Source organism: Papilio polytes, unplaced genomic scaffold (genome assembly GCF_000836215.1).
Source record: "Papilio polytes unplaced genomic scaffold, Ppol_1.0 DF824102.1, whole genome shotgun sequence".
In the NCBI taxonomy this organism is placed as follows: Eukaryota; Metazoa; Arthropoda; class Insecta; order Lepidoptera; family Papilionidae; genus Papilio; species Papilio polytes.
The window spans coordinates 2,421,163-2,436,608 of record NW_013525102.1 but is presented as its reverse complement, the minus strand read 5'-3'; the positions used below and the strand labels follow the sequence as shown (position 1 = coordinate 2,436,608).

The window sequence follows — 15,446 nt, the reverse complement described above, 5'->3', positions numbered from 1 at the left end:
ATTTTAATTTCTTCTTAGCGATGAGTACTTATGTGTTTATATTTGAGTTATGTTATGTTTTGTTTTGTCCCCGCTGACCTTTGACCCGTGTATCTGTAGCGGGACAGGTATCGACTGCGCGTGCGTGCCTCCGACAGAGGCGACCCGCCCTCCTCTGCAGACGTGGACGTTGAATTAGACGTGGTAGACAGGAACAATAAACCCCCCATCTGGGACATGTCCACGTATGGCCCCGTTCACATCAAAGAGAATGTCACAGTGGGTACCGTAGTGACCAGTGTGAAAGCAAGGTTGGTATAAGGCGCAGCGGGCCTCGGCCCGCCGCTCCTCTACTCCTTAACACTACTAACGACGTGGTTTTGTCTGTTTCCATCGACTCTTTCTCCAATAGCGAGAAACTTACAAGTTGGAGGCTATGGCCCAAGACAAGGGCTTTCCACCCTTGTCGAGAACCGTGGAGGTCCAGATAGACGTAGTGGATCGCGCGAACAATCCCCCAGTGTGGGATCACACAGTATACGGACCTATCTACATTCGAGAGAATTTGCCCGTCGGTGCCAAAGTGGTGTCCGTTAAAGCAAGGTGCGTGGCTAACTGTTCGGCACGGGCACCGCACGCAGCCCCGACACCTGCACGCAGTGTGCGACGCCGCGGCGCGCGCGCCCGTTCCGAGCCCGCCGCCCTGCCGGCCTCTCCGCCTTCGCTTTCACTATCGTTAGTGAAACCGAAAAGGTCGAGGTCGGCAGCGCGGAGGGCCGGTGCCTTGGGTGTTAGTGCGTCGTGCGCGTTATCAAATGTCGTTATTATTTACCTCACTTGGTGATGAGTATTGTTACGTAAATGTTCGTTAATTAATAACGCATCGTCACGACCACATGCGGTTTAATTGAAATCACCGGCGTGCATTTAGAAGGGCTCACGCTTTTATGGTACGGGATAACAGATATGTGCGGTTGCTCAAAAACATCGTCATGTTTTAACATCATTACATGCAGATGTTTCTGAGCAACGTGTGTATCAGTTTGTGTTATTGGTAGGTATCGAAGTAATGTATCCGTATGCATGTAGGCTGAGACGTAAGTGCATCAGTCATATTGTTACCAGTTTTATTACATTTTCCATACGGATCAAAGTAGCATGTCAGATAAACAATGAATGTTTATTTCGTAGTATTGTATAGGTGGCAATGTTCAATCATTTATCATTGAATTGTTTTTTTTTCAGTTTTTTTTTTTAGCTTTTTTACTTTTTTTTTTAAACATCTTCATTTTAATACTTTTGAACTATTAAGACTACTGTTAATTTTATCTACTTTAGAACCTTTTTACGTTAGTTCCGTGACGCATTCTATAAATTCAGTTATAGTCATCATTGATTTGATTTGCTCTTCTTACTTTTTTTGTGGTTTTAAATATTTGCAGTTAACTTATTGAGAAGCTATAGGCATTATTTAAGTTAAAATAAAAATGGCTTTTGTTTGCGGATATAGCATTAATGATTTCTAGAAATCGATCGATAGAATTACGTGGATATTAGTGATTATAATTTCGTGAAGCTGTAAAGCAGTTACGGTATTCTAAAGAATTCGGTAAATTTCAATTTAGCATTAAATTTAGTCAGGGCATAAAATAGTGATCATTGACCTCAGAAAACTCATGTTGTATGTGCATTATTTCGTGCAGGTGCTATTGATGTATTTGCATTATTATTTAATTTTTGTTTCCTTATAGTGCATCTCTCACTGAGTGTCGACTGGTGTCAGGCCTGGTTCACATCTATTTGTCTATCCGTGCGTCCTAAACACACACATTTCAAACTTACAAATGTTGAAAAAGACGAAACCATACTAACTCACTTTAACTAATATAATATAGAGGCACTTAAATGTGGCACGAGGCGACTTCAAAACATTCTTACTGTTTTTTGGAATACTAATAGAGATCGAAATTTATAAATCCCTGCAAAATCGTTTGATCATTAGCAATTAAAAATGTGATTATTTTGTATGTTGTTGTATTTTAAAGATAATCGTCGATCATAATTTTCTTTGTCATCCATAAATTTCCATTAATTTTTTAAACCAAAGTTAACTTTAGATTTAATGTTATTCATACTTTTTTTGTTTTTTCATCTGCATTTGATTAGTTTTTATTTTTATTTTAACTATACTCTGTTTGAGTAGAGTTTAGAGTACTTTTGCCAACCCTATTAAATTAGAGTCATATCATTTCGCATTTGATGTCGTCATGTGCCTAAAGTAGTAAAATAAATAAATTAAATACTCAATAAAAGTTTACTATATCGATTTGTAATGTTTTCAGTTCTGGGATTGAGAATAACCCGACGGTGTTCTATCGCCTGATGCCCGGCTCTACGGCTCAAACAAACAAGTTTCATACATTTTACCTGCAACAAAGATCTGATAACGGATTCACGTGGGCAGATATAAAAGTCAATCATCCTTTAGACTACGAAAGCATCAAAGAGTACAATTTGACTATTCGAGTGGAGGTAAGATATGAACATTTACTTTAATTTGTAATTAATTTTGTAGATAAAAGTGACAGAGTCAGCTAAAAAGCAATAGCTGACGGGGGAGAGTTACAGAAAAAAAGGAACATTTATCAATTTTTTATATTTTTTTATCTTGTTTCTTACAAGTTCGCCTAAAATTTTATAACCGCGCCATCTATTGTACTAAACTGCAACTGTTAACGCAAAACGTATTACGTATTATTTAGTAACACGATAGATGTCGCCACTAACATATATTTTTATTAGCCAATTTGATAAAGCGCCATCTTTCTCATTATAAGGAAGACGCATATAATTCGTAGGTTTATTCTGGCTGTTAATTATTCCTGAAAATGAGAAAATAACGCTACTATGTTTTATATCATAAACAAATAACTTTCAAATTACTTTCCTAATACCGAACGTATATCAGTCAGAATAAATATTTCTAAAAGTTCTATAAAAGTTATGTTTTTGATTTATTGATGTTGACCAAGGGTTCGATTGATGGTCTGCAAATCTCTCAACCGAAAAAAGCAATCATAATCCTAACAGGCAATATGTGAATACACATAGAAACTAATATTACGTCGACTTTTATTCCGAAAAATGTTTAAAAGGATTCACAAAGACTTTTATTGGCGCATGAAACTCAAAATCATTTTTGAAATGTAAAAAAATATGTCCAGCATTATGATCCGTGTAAAAAATATGAATTACTTCGATGTGAATAAAGGATTACCCAAAGAGTTAACATTAATTTTACATCATGCGGTAATTATATACTTGTCTAACAGAACAATGGAGCACAGCAACTTGCCTCGGAGACGACGGTGTACATAATGCTGGAAGACGTCAACGACGAGATCCCACTGTTCACGGAGCGCGAGCAGGAGACGGTGCTGGAAGGCGAACCCATCGGCACCAAGGTCACGCAGGTCAACGCTATTGACAAGGACGGAACATTCCCGAACAATCAAGTAAGTGTCTACATTTATTGTGTGATATACATCGAAGAATCCCATCGGTAATTTGATATATTATTACCGACATATAACAATTGATGCCTCCTTACCAATAATTAAAGAAATTTAACTGTTTCATTCAATAGAAAAAAAAGTTATGATACTATCTGTTCCTCGCGACTTCGCCCGCATGAAATTAAAAATATTGTAAAATATAGCCTATGTTACACACTGATATAGCCGTTTAATAGTGAAATATTTTTTAAAATCGGCCCAGCAGTTTTTGAGTTATTTCAATACATACAAAAATAGAAATCTTTCCTCTTTATAATACTAGTATAGATAAAATCGAGCTATTCGGTAAACGGTAAATAATAGTTAACATACATTAAAACCTTGTATGTAAAAGTGTCTACCGCAACAATGTCAGCAGGTCTATTATCTAACCTACGCAAACGGCATGAATACTTTAGAGTGAACTCATTTGTGTGTGGCGCGGGTTCCATAATGATCGGCACTTACACTAAAGACTCCTTTATTAGTGTGGATAGAGTGGCGACCTAACTGGGCTATATACGAGTTATAATAGGACTACATTTTTATATCCTAATTTATTCAGTCCAGCGATCGCTGGATTGGAATGTCTCAATAGACTAGAATAATGTAAACAGGGCTTAACTTTTGCTGAAAGGCGTTCAAAGTACAAGTAAAAACCTATAAAGAACGGAACTTAATCAATTTTAAAGAACTCTGAACAGCATTTTGTGTTACGTATGAGAAAACTATGTTGTCCCATATTCCGTTACAATCGTTCTATTTACGGCTTCAAGGTAACGAATCATTTACATTTTGATTCCTCTTCGAATATGGATGCATTCTATGGAGTTACTGGGTCAATTGAGCACTTGTTGCCTTCAAAATAGATTACTTCTTTGTAGAAGTATTTTGTAAAAGGGCGTGAAAAAATAAGTTATTATTACTTTTTACCTTGCCTTTGAAGTCTTTCATATCAAATTATATGGTCTATTTAATTATTAGAAATTATAAAAATTTAGTATAAAAGGGATCATTATCTTGTTTTGTTTCATTTAATAAAAAACAAAACACTATAACAACGTTTCTTGTCCGAGCAAAAACATTTTATTTATGTTAAAGAATCTAGGTCTTGGATTGGATTTTGTATGTTGAAGCTAGAATACAATTACATTATTCTATGAATGTGGAGCTGGCATTTGCGGTTGATTAGATTTTGATTAAAAAAGTTATAATAGTTTCTGTTGTTCTTGCCTTTGATAGAATTTTGCTTCTTAATATTATTAAGATATACTTTTCCAATTTATCTGAAGAAGATACATTACATTGCTATTAAAAAGATATAATTGTATAATCTTTTTATGTATTATATGGTAATCAACATTTTAAAACGAAACATAACATAAAAAAACTCAATATGAACATTATCATCATCTAAGGGTCGTCACGAGTTGTATTATCAATATTTTCAGGGGCCGCCTGCTTGTAGCCAACCCTAATTGAAATAAAACAATTAAAAATCTATTTAAACATTGTCTATAATGTTTTACTTTCACTGTATTTTATCACTTTGAGGTGTTCCTACTTTCTTCACTTTAATTACTTCGACGGAGTCGCGGGCGACAGCTACTTAAATACATTTTATTGTTAAAGAAGCATTTTAAACGGCGCCGAAAATTCTCCTCGAAATAAAATGAAACTTTTTGACATAAATCGCAATATATTAAAATGTTAATGCCTCAAAGAGCTCGAAGCTTGGTAATTTAATTATTTCGTTATTTTATTTCATTCCGCACACGGTGAGTTATTTGCATGAAGAAATTCACAATAACGTCCCCAACAAGCGTATAAAGTTAATACAATATGTTGTTCAATACATCGAGTAGTTGTCTGTACCCAAGACCTGAGTTTGAATCCCACCATCGTCACAATTAAAACCATTTCGAAGTAAAGATTTTTTTTATAATACAAGGTGGCAAACGAGCAAGCGGCCATCTGAATCCACCGAAATGGGAAGCGACCGCTGCCCATAAACATCCACAATTGCAGATGCGTTGCCTACCCTTAATTGACGGAGGAGGAGTCGCACATAAAGAGGACATTTCCCCTTCCTATGCGTCTCCTACACCGTCAAATACATTTTTCCTTCCCATCCTTTCCTTTTAAGAAAAGGGTGCAAAAGGGGAAGGGACTAAAATTAGGTCTCCGGCACCACACTCATCAGACTAAACGCGGAATTGCTTCCACTTCACGCCTGTTTTCTGTGTGGTCGTGGTATTACACCGGGCGAGCCGGCCCATTCGTGCGAAGATGTTAAAACGGGCTTTACCACTGTTTAAATGTTTAGAGATGGAGTTAAATTTTAACCAAATTTGAATCTGATGTAATTTTACTGTTGGATTTAAGTTATACATTTGATATTGAAATTATCGTATCGTATTAATTACAGATTTAAACCCGCTTCAGCTTCATTAGATGTATGTTTCAAATGTTCTTACACTAACATGTTGGATAAGATTTACGACGTGTTCTTGTTTCCGAGGATAAGTAAATACCCAACGCCAAACAAGTCAGCAACTGTTCGGTACACTCACCAACAAATGTTTGCCGTCTTAATCCCTTAGCAAATATCTTATTACGTTTCCACCTTAAATTGGGTTTAACATAAGAAGCTTAGCTTAGAATTACAAAATGGATAGACTAGATAGATACAGCTTGCATTGGTAACAGCATTAATAGAATATAAATCAAATTCTGTTAATTTACCGCAGAATTTATATAAATATAAAAACTCTTTACTTTTTAATCTGCGTTTCGACGAATATGCACAATAGGTATACATATATAAAAATTCTCTATTTTAACAATAGAAATGCATTTGACGGTTGTTTCAATTTTTTGTTCGTGTATTGGATATTTACCAACATTTTTTACTAACCAACAAATAAAATTCGTATGTTTAATAGTAATTCATACATGTTAATAAATATTTAATTAATCGGTTTTTATTGTAGAATCAAAGCAACTTAGTGCCACTACGTTATTTTAATTTATCGAGGAAACAAAAGTGGATCGTAACTTTTACGATACTCTTTTACGGCTTTGAAATAGATGCGGAGGTTTTATATTTATCTATATAGGCCGTGAATTTATATACAAGTAAACAGTAGACGTCCGTTTGCAATTTAATTTTGGTAATGTTATCTGCAACATGTTTAAATGTATAATAGTAAAAAACGCAATTTGATTTAGGTAAAATGTTTGTTAGCAATTCTAGGTTAATCCTGAAAAGCCCGAGATCTTATTAAAGAGAGTATAGTTTCCTACGAGTATATTAATGTGTAGTTTTTACGAACGTAATAAATAAGTCGACTTTTTCGTGACGATCTACATAGACATTTGATTTAGTGTTTTTTCTCTGAACAGTTTTGGCATAAGCCAGAGGCCAAAAGATAACCTTCTAATGTTTATTGATATAATTCAACTGCTTTCAAGAATTCAGGCAATTCAAGCAAACGAGTATAAATGCCGTGAGATGTTGAAATATTTGAATTAGGCATAACACTTAGGCAGGTTCGAATCGCGTTAATTTAACACAACGCTCTTAAGTTTGACCTCTTAGTTATGAAATTAGTTTAATTACTAATTCAAGTAGAACTTTTCTTCTCTCAGCTGCTACATTTAATTTAAAAATATTTAATGCTCTCTTTGTTAAGTTTTTTATATTCAAATTTATAAGCTTAAAGTAAAAATAATGTAATAATTCCAGGATTGTTTGTGAGAGTTAGACGAACTATTAAAACTTTTTCAATTTCAAAATATTTGGTTTCGTGGCTTAGTATAATTGACATTTCAAATACATAGTTTAAATTTTACTTGAATGGTAAATATGGAACAGAACAAGGGAATCACAGTACATTTCGTTATTTTCAAACAGCTTCGACTGAGGTTACATACTTCAAAAACCGAGCCAAAAGGTGATACCTTCTTAGTCGCTGATTACTGCCTCTGCAGTTATTGCGGATACCTATGGTCGTTGATGATTACGATCTTATCTAGAAAAAAAGTATCCTACGGTAATAAGCATATAATAATAATAATAATAAAGCCTTTATTGCTGAAGATTGTACAATTGATTTTTTTTTTATGCAAGTCTATTTTTAAATTTACATTTTACCTACATCTATTTTTTCTTACATATTGGCGACTCTTAAACCACTATCTACAGCTTGTCCCTGGACATAGGCCTCCTCTAAAGTCTTCCATTTTTCCTATCTCTAGCGTGGTCGTAAATTTGTTTGAAGTATAGTGAACGTAGTTTAAACTTTACGTTTATAATTAAAACCGTCACCAGTTTTACATTTTGTATTTGTCGCTTATATTTTCTCGATTTCAAGCTCCATTGATCTTATTACAATAAATTCTTCATTTGCAAATAATAACTCAATGGGTTGTCACAAAGGATTTGCGGTATCCATTTTTCGTGTATTAACGAAGCCATTCGTAAACAGTCAGATTCGCAATATTGAGAATTGTCAAGGGGCTTAATTAAAACATTGAAGCCGTTAATTCACATTGATGAACAATGGCTTAAAGAATACTAAATTAAAAAAATAATAGCTCCAGTAAAATGATTGTTATTCATGGAATATTTCATTAACAACATTAAAAAACTAAAAGTTAATTTGTCTCTATTTATTAACGGTAAAATAAAGAAATGATCGTGTTCAAATGCTAGTCTTGTTAATTATAACAATAAAGTCTCTATTTTAAACGTTTAATTAGATTAAAATGTTTAAACTGCAAGTATCCGAAGTCAGAGTTCACAAAATCCTCTAATTGGTACAGCATACAGCACAGATTGGCCAGCGACGCAAGCATTAGGTTACCTGGACTGCAAAATTCATTTACACTAAGTGACATATGTATCCTAGAGCAAGTGAGTCTGGCTGCACAACTGATTTACATATCACAGGCTACTTGAAATCCTCCGGGGTAGTGTTGAATATTTGATTCGAATTTACTCGCCGGTTATGGTGCGCTGGCTAATGCTACGGTTATAATAAACGTAACCTCTATTTTGAATACTAAGTCATAACGATTATGCTATTTTGAGTATAATTGTTATTTATAAATTATCAGGAGTGTACAATTTAGTTATTAGGTAATAATAATCCTCATTTATTTTATGGGAATTGAATTTGTTTTTATCTTCTTATTTTTATTTTTTGCTTATTTAATTTTTCATTTGTTTTTAAAGTTTGTAAATTGACCGACATTTAATTAATTGTGTTTACAAATTATCATTCATTACAAAGCTGTTGAAACAGAATGCAAACATGTTTTACATTCCGTTCCGCTTATTAATTAGTAAATCACATTTAACTCATCAAAATACGATGTCGAATGATTGAGGTAAAGCAAGCGAGTTTATAAAATATACGATTAAAGCTTTCATATTTCATAAAACATATTCCAGTTACAACACATGAAAATGCTACTGGCAATATATCGTAAAATTCTTTTATATTTGAGTCATCATATTACTAAATAGAATATATTTTTTGGATCTCATTAGTACTAATAATGAGATAAGCTAATAAAAACAGTGCGTACTTGTCTTTACTTATTTATGTCTTAACGTATTTCGAACACATTCACCTTAGGGATTAGAAAAAGTAAACATCTACATAAGTTATTCTGCGAAAGAAAGGTATTGGTGAATTCCTTAGTGTAAAAGAATTTCGTTACCTTAGTTATTTATTTATTATTTATCTTGTTTTAGGTGTACTATTATATCGTGGATTCTCCACGCAACGAGGGCAAGGATTTCTTCGAGATCAGCATGCAGACTGGAGAGATCTTCACGAAGGTGGTGTTCGACAGGGAGAAGCAGGGAGCATACGCGTTGGAGGTGGAGGCACGCGACGGAGCGCCTTCGGCCCGCCCTAACTCCGACAATCAACCGAATTCAGGTACGGTTGTTTATGTAATTCATGGGTTTTTACATTATTTATGTATTCAAGGAAGCATACTAATTTAACATGTATGAAGAAAGTGATGCAGGAAAACTTAGAAATATTAAATGAACTTACCAATAACAATGTTCACTTATAACTTGTGACAATCTACTTACCCAAGTTTACGTGATTTTTTTATCCTACATAGTCTTACCTGTGGCTATGGATAATGTATAAAATCCAGGTTATTTGTATATAATGTGAAGGAAGTTTTGGTTAAAACAAGATTAATTGTAACAATTTGATCGATCTATTAATGTCTTCGTTTATTTGGAAATTAAAAACAAATTTTGAGTACCATTTTTTTGAGTTACAATTGTAAAGTACAAGTACCGACGCTAACGGGTATCGATCGCGCATGTTAGCTCCTATGTCAAATAGCACTCCATTGTTTTTCGTCACAGCGGCGTATTGAAATATCGCTATTCGCTGTGATGCAGAAAAATATCGCGATAGTCTGCAATTGAAGCTTCGAAATCTGCTATAAGCACTGCGGCTTGTAAAATGACGTATTGACTTTTATAAGTTCAACGGTTCGCCAATTTCATTAATTTCTTCCGACGATTATTATAAAACTGCCATTATTTTAATGGAATTGGTGATTGAATTTACTTTGTTCATGGGATGAAAATGTTTTATAAAATCTTATTTACGTTTTTGTGGCGAACATATATTATTTTAAAAACACGGGTTTGAGGAAGTTCTTATAACACAATAAAACTTCTTAGATCGTGCATAATTTGTACCGACAGTCAGGGCTGTTGCATTATTTATGTGAATCTGACGGAATATTACGACAAAATTAATACGAAAGTACGCTCTCCTTATCCGTAAATTTTTACTTTATCATAAAGCCGTAACATAATTTATCTGAACAAAGAAATTAGCTTTCAAGAAAGGAAGAGCAATTTTGTATAAATAAATAAAGCTATTACATAATGTTTCCTTTTAATCATCATAAATTTTTAAGTTGTTTAACATTGCGAGAAATTGTTTGTAATGTAAATATGGAATTTATATTAAGTAAGTAACAGTACATATTTTATGATGTATTTAATTGTTTAACGGGTACATATATACAGATACAATCCGAATTAAATTAAATTTTAGAAACCAATTATTACCAAATATTTGCAATTCTACAATTATTGCGTTTAATATTTAAGTTCGTATTTGAAATCTTGAACTTGTAGATTGTAAGTGTTGTTAAATTATCTCAAAATGTAAATTAGACAAAATGTCGTATTCGCTATTATTACTGTCTGGATTCTCTAGACGGAGTTTTTGGTTATAAAAGAAGCATTTTACAGTTCCTTTCACGTTACAAATTAGATTCAGTTCGATTCATTTAATGAAAAGGCGTAATAGCAGGCGAAGGCTCTTGAAATCGTTCGTGAGTTCAATTGAAGGTTGGCTGGGCTACAAGGTGTCTTTACCTAAGGCTAATCACCGTCGCGACCCGCATACAAACAGCCTGTTTCCTGGCGTAAGCATTCCCGAGCGTGTGCGTTGCGTGCCATGTCGACTTTCATTTCTAAAACGAGTCGTTACACTAATAATATCCAGCGACCCTCATCTATTCGAATGCTGACAGAGTGGGGTCTCATATTTCACACTTGTCCACTTTGCTGGCCTGATTATATCGAGTGTTTCGACACTATAAATTGTTCGTTTTCGCCGGCGCCCCGGGACTCTCCGGCTCTCGGAATATCGCGTCATCGTAAATCAAGTGGCGGCATAATCAACCGCCTCGGGCTTAATCCGGTTAAGCCTCTCATCCCTATATCTGTCTCACGTGCACAATAGTGTGCTTTAGATCAGCTTAATGCTTACCTAGCTCGTAAGCACAAGAACACATACTATAATGAACTAGTGTTAAGTCTATATTAGCGATGTAATAAATATGCATTCGCTAATATGCCCATAATAATATACAAATTATGCGCATATTCGCTAACGCATATATTCTAGTATAATTAATAAAGTTAATATGTTATTTAAGACTTAAAAAGAATATAACTAAATCAAATTATTCTCATAAAATCCAAAACATTATGATAGATTTAGTCATCGAGTATACCAGTTCTTTTGATATATTTTCCAGCTCCTACCGTACCTAAGTAAAATATTCACGGTGAAATATAAAAAAAACATCTAAAATTGCTTCAAGAAACTGATATTCGACACGAATCTGTATAACGTCGAACTAAAACGTCGAACAGACTACTTGTCGCTCGTAAAATTGTTGTTATCTTTGTTTACGCGTCGAGAATATAAATGAACGAGTCCCTTTCTATATCTATTCCAAGTTGCCTTTCGTACTTCGATATAGCGCGTAACAAATCAAAGATTACGAAATGTGGGAGCGATAATCCGATTGTATATTTTGTTAAGTTGCTTATAAAAATGTTTTGTCATAAGCAGAAAACATACTAGAATGAATTGTATGAGACTTAAAAAAAATGAAAAAAGTAAATTAAATCGTGGAGACTAAAGATAGGCTTTCCATATGGTATTATTGATCGATTCAATGGCTCTGTCGCTTTTCTGATTTTCTCTGGAATATGGAATTTTTAAAAGTATCAATTGGTCGGGTTGAGCAACTTTTCGCGGGTTTGAAAAAAAAAGAACTAAGTCAATACAGAATAACAATATTTTAGCGAACACATTGGTAGTAGTTATTTGTAGCAACGCGTAGAGGCAACGTAGCAACTTCTACATATTGCATCGCCGGAGCCAGCCGAGAGATGGCGGCAACTGAGACCACGGCTCGCATACTAAATATAACAATAATATGCCGGCATGCGCCTCGCTATCGATTGTTTATTCCATATAGCCAATAATTTACTCTATTATGATAGAACATTATTTCGGATGTCGTTATCTTTACATTCTCATTATTATCCAGCTATTAAACGATTGTTTAGTTTCTTAATATAATAATTAATTGTAATGGCAGATTCTTGGTAAATAAAATTCATGTACTTATGTTCTTTACCTATCTTTCTTATCTTTGTTTCTGATTCGACACCGATTCTGTTTTAATAAATTTTCTCATAAATAAGGCCATAAATCAGATCACGTCTCGTAAATATGTAATAAATTTTATACATAATTCACCGCTTTATTGAGGATTTGTGACAAGCTCAAAACAAGAAATTCAATAATAATGAAGTGGAGAAAACTTTTGCACGATCTCGAGGACTAAACGTCCTTACTTAGTTTTATGAGATTACTTCTATTACGTTAGCTTACTTTATGGGAGTATAGGATTTACGCATGAAGTTAATATTTGAGTCGGACTTAAGTTAGAAAAATTATGCATAGTATTGGGTTATACGCGTGATTTGTGCTGTGGTTGTATTGCTTTGTTGTTACACTATCTCAGGTTTTAAAGTTTTCTAATATAGCATTTAATTTGATTTTGTTCAAGAATGAACAGTATGTTTAGATGCCGTTCGATAACATTACCGGGTCCACGCTGCGATGTTACTTCGACTCGTCTATTTCAACTATTTCCAATTACTTGGGCTTAGGAAAGCTGTGAGATGTCGCCAAGTGACAAAGCAATATTCTAGTGGCGGATAGCGGGAACTTGGTGGCCTACATTTGTCGTAGTGCCCTCGAGAATTTGTGATGAGGGCGCGCCCGGTTGCACTCCCTGCCTTGGATTACTGTCACAAACTACTAACTACTGTTTGTTTCATAACCTATTAATAGACACGCTATTTCAATTTAGTTTAGATTCTCTTTGAGATATTAGTACTTTGAACGAAATTTCAAAAACTTTTTTTTTAATTTACGTGTGTTATAAATTAAGTGTGAGTAATAATTTACGATTGATATACTTAGGCTGTATAAATAGTTATTCTCTTTATTTAATTACGTACCGTTTATTTTGTTAGTTTACAAATAAACGTTAATTAAAGAAAAAAAAGTAACATTATTTGTGATACATTTTATTTATATTTGATGCGAAATAAACTTTTGATAAATTCCAGGTATGCTGTATAAGTGTACTATCATTTCTGAGAATATGTTGTTTGAGCTATAACTTCAGAGTGTGTACGTCAATAGCCCGGGGAACGCTTAACATCACATATACTGTTTCGATCGTTTATTTTCTTAGAAATGATTTATTGAAAACACAGCTTTAGTTTATTTCTTTTATAAACTATTGTTTCAAATTTGTAGTTATACCAGTTCATATTATATCAGATATTTTTATTTTATATTTTTCAATATAAAAGCTATTCAGTAAATGAATCCCAGTAATTTGTAAGCCGGGGACAAGGCGACGACTTGAAAAGCTGTAAATAGCGACATTGGAGGGGAAATTTCCTTAAAATGCCAACCTGACAAAAGCGTTTATAGGCGTCATAAGGTTAAGGAAGTATTTGTCAGAAGCGCCATAAAACCACTTAACGGAGTTTTTAAGATTAACGCCGCTATTTAATATTGTTTTTACAATACATTTTAAGAAAGTATACATTAGTATTGAGTTGTATTGAATTAACCGTATACATTTGGTGTTGGCTATTCTCCCAAAAGCTCGTTTTTAAATGAACTATTGCATATTATGTTAAGTCTGGTAATATAGTTTAGTATTCGCGTGGATTTTTTAACTTAATTTCAATTGGAATTTATGCAAATTACATAATGAAGTCATTTTAACCAAGACTTGTTAGATCACTTGAATATTCTGTACATCTGGACATCGTCCAATTGCCATACTCTTGGCTTCTATTAGCCTTCAGGCTCTAGGCGTATTTTCATAAAAACATTCTTTCATGACTACTAATTTACTTAGAAATTTAAGTTCATTGAAACCTTATTAAGTGAGAAAGTTAAAACAATTACAAGTATAATATATACCAAGAGCAATCACGTAATAAATTTGTAACGATCGTCTCAAGAGATCGTTAATATTAGCAAACTCGATTGTTATATCAAATGGCTTGAAAGTGCAGTAAAAGTCGAAATTAAGACAGTTTGAGAAATTTACGAGTTAAATAAATAAATGAGTTTATCCGCTTACCGCATCATGGGGTTATATTGGATAAAATCAATGTCGTTGTCACGTTTGAAGTTATATTGTAACTGTTATTGCGCAAGTTTTGCGAACTGAACGTTAACTGGACCCGGCAGGTAAAATTAAACTGCGATTAGTTTTAAATGTTTGGATTATTAATGAAGGTTGAAAAGGTCGGCAGTTACTATTAAAGTGAAGTATCTGTGGATTTTATTACAATATGCATGTGTTTATACCTTTTAAATGTTTACGTTCTCATCGTAGTAAAAGTTGAAATATTCTATTTAAAATATTTTTTAAACAACGTGATATGAAATGTTGGTGGCTCTAAAATCACTCATCTAGTGAGTTTTCACTGTTAAAGCACTTGTTTAAAAACATATGCAGAACAAATACTACACATAATTTCACAATTATTTTCGAATCGAAATGTTGAATCTAATCACATCTAACGAATCCATCGTGATTATTATTAAATGGTTTAAAATTATGTTCATTGAACTAGCTGCATAGGTGGTTTATTGCCAATATTGATTCACTATTCTGATAGAGAATTCGCATCGTGTATTGCAATTAATTGCAGTGTTGATATTTATCAATAGACAGATACCGTAGCGTTTACTAATATTACACAAAGTCCGTTATATCCCTTTAGTTTTAACTGCAAAATCGAACTGTGCAATAATAACTACCGTGTACAGGTAATGCTATTAACTCTACAGTCAAACTGCCAATTGAAATTTTACACACGTGAGTTTTAACTGTACAGTTCGATGGTTCAGTTAAAACTGAAGGATTGTAGCTTAGAAGGCTTAGATCTAGTAGTTGCGTGATGTTATGGAGATGGAATATTCTCCAAAAACTTACTACTTCATTGTACAA

At 33.6% G+C, this 15,446-nt stretch overlaps 1 protein-coding gene across 6 annotated transcripts in view; it reads left to right on the top strand.

The window, feature by feature from the left end:
• LOC106099735 (neural-cadherin) overlaps window positions 1-15,446 on the top strand; it is a 253,995-nt gene that overhangs the window by 43,083 nt on the left and 195,466 nt on the right. For 5 of the 6 annotated variants that reach the window (XM_013278372.1, XM_013278374.1, XM_013278370.1 and 2 more), the window contains 4 exons: window positions 100-290; window positions 2,322-2,511; window positions 3,312-3,494; window positions 9,298-9,487. In XM_013278372.1, the coding sequence (XP_013133826.1) occupies window positions 100-290; window positions 2,322-2,511; window positions 3,312-3,494; window positions 9,298-9,487 (754 nt within the window). Of the gene's footprint in view, window positions 1-99; window positions 291-391; window positions 583-2,321; window positions 2,512-3,311; window positions 3,495-9,297; window positions 9,488-15,446 lie in introns of all 6 variants that reach the window. The other variant, XM_013278369.1, reaches the window with a different exon arrangement.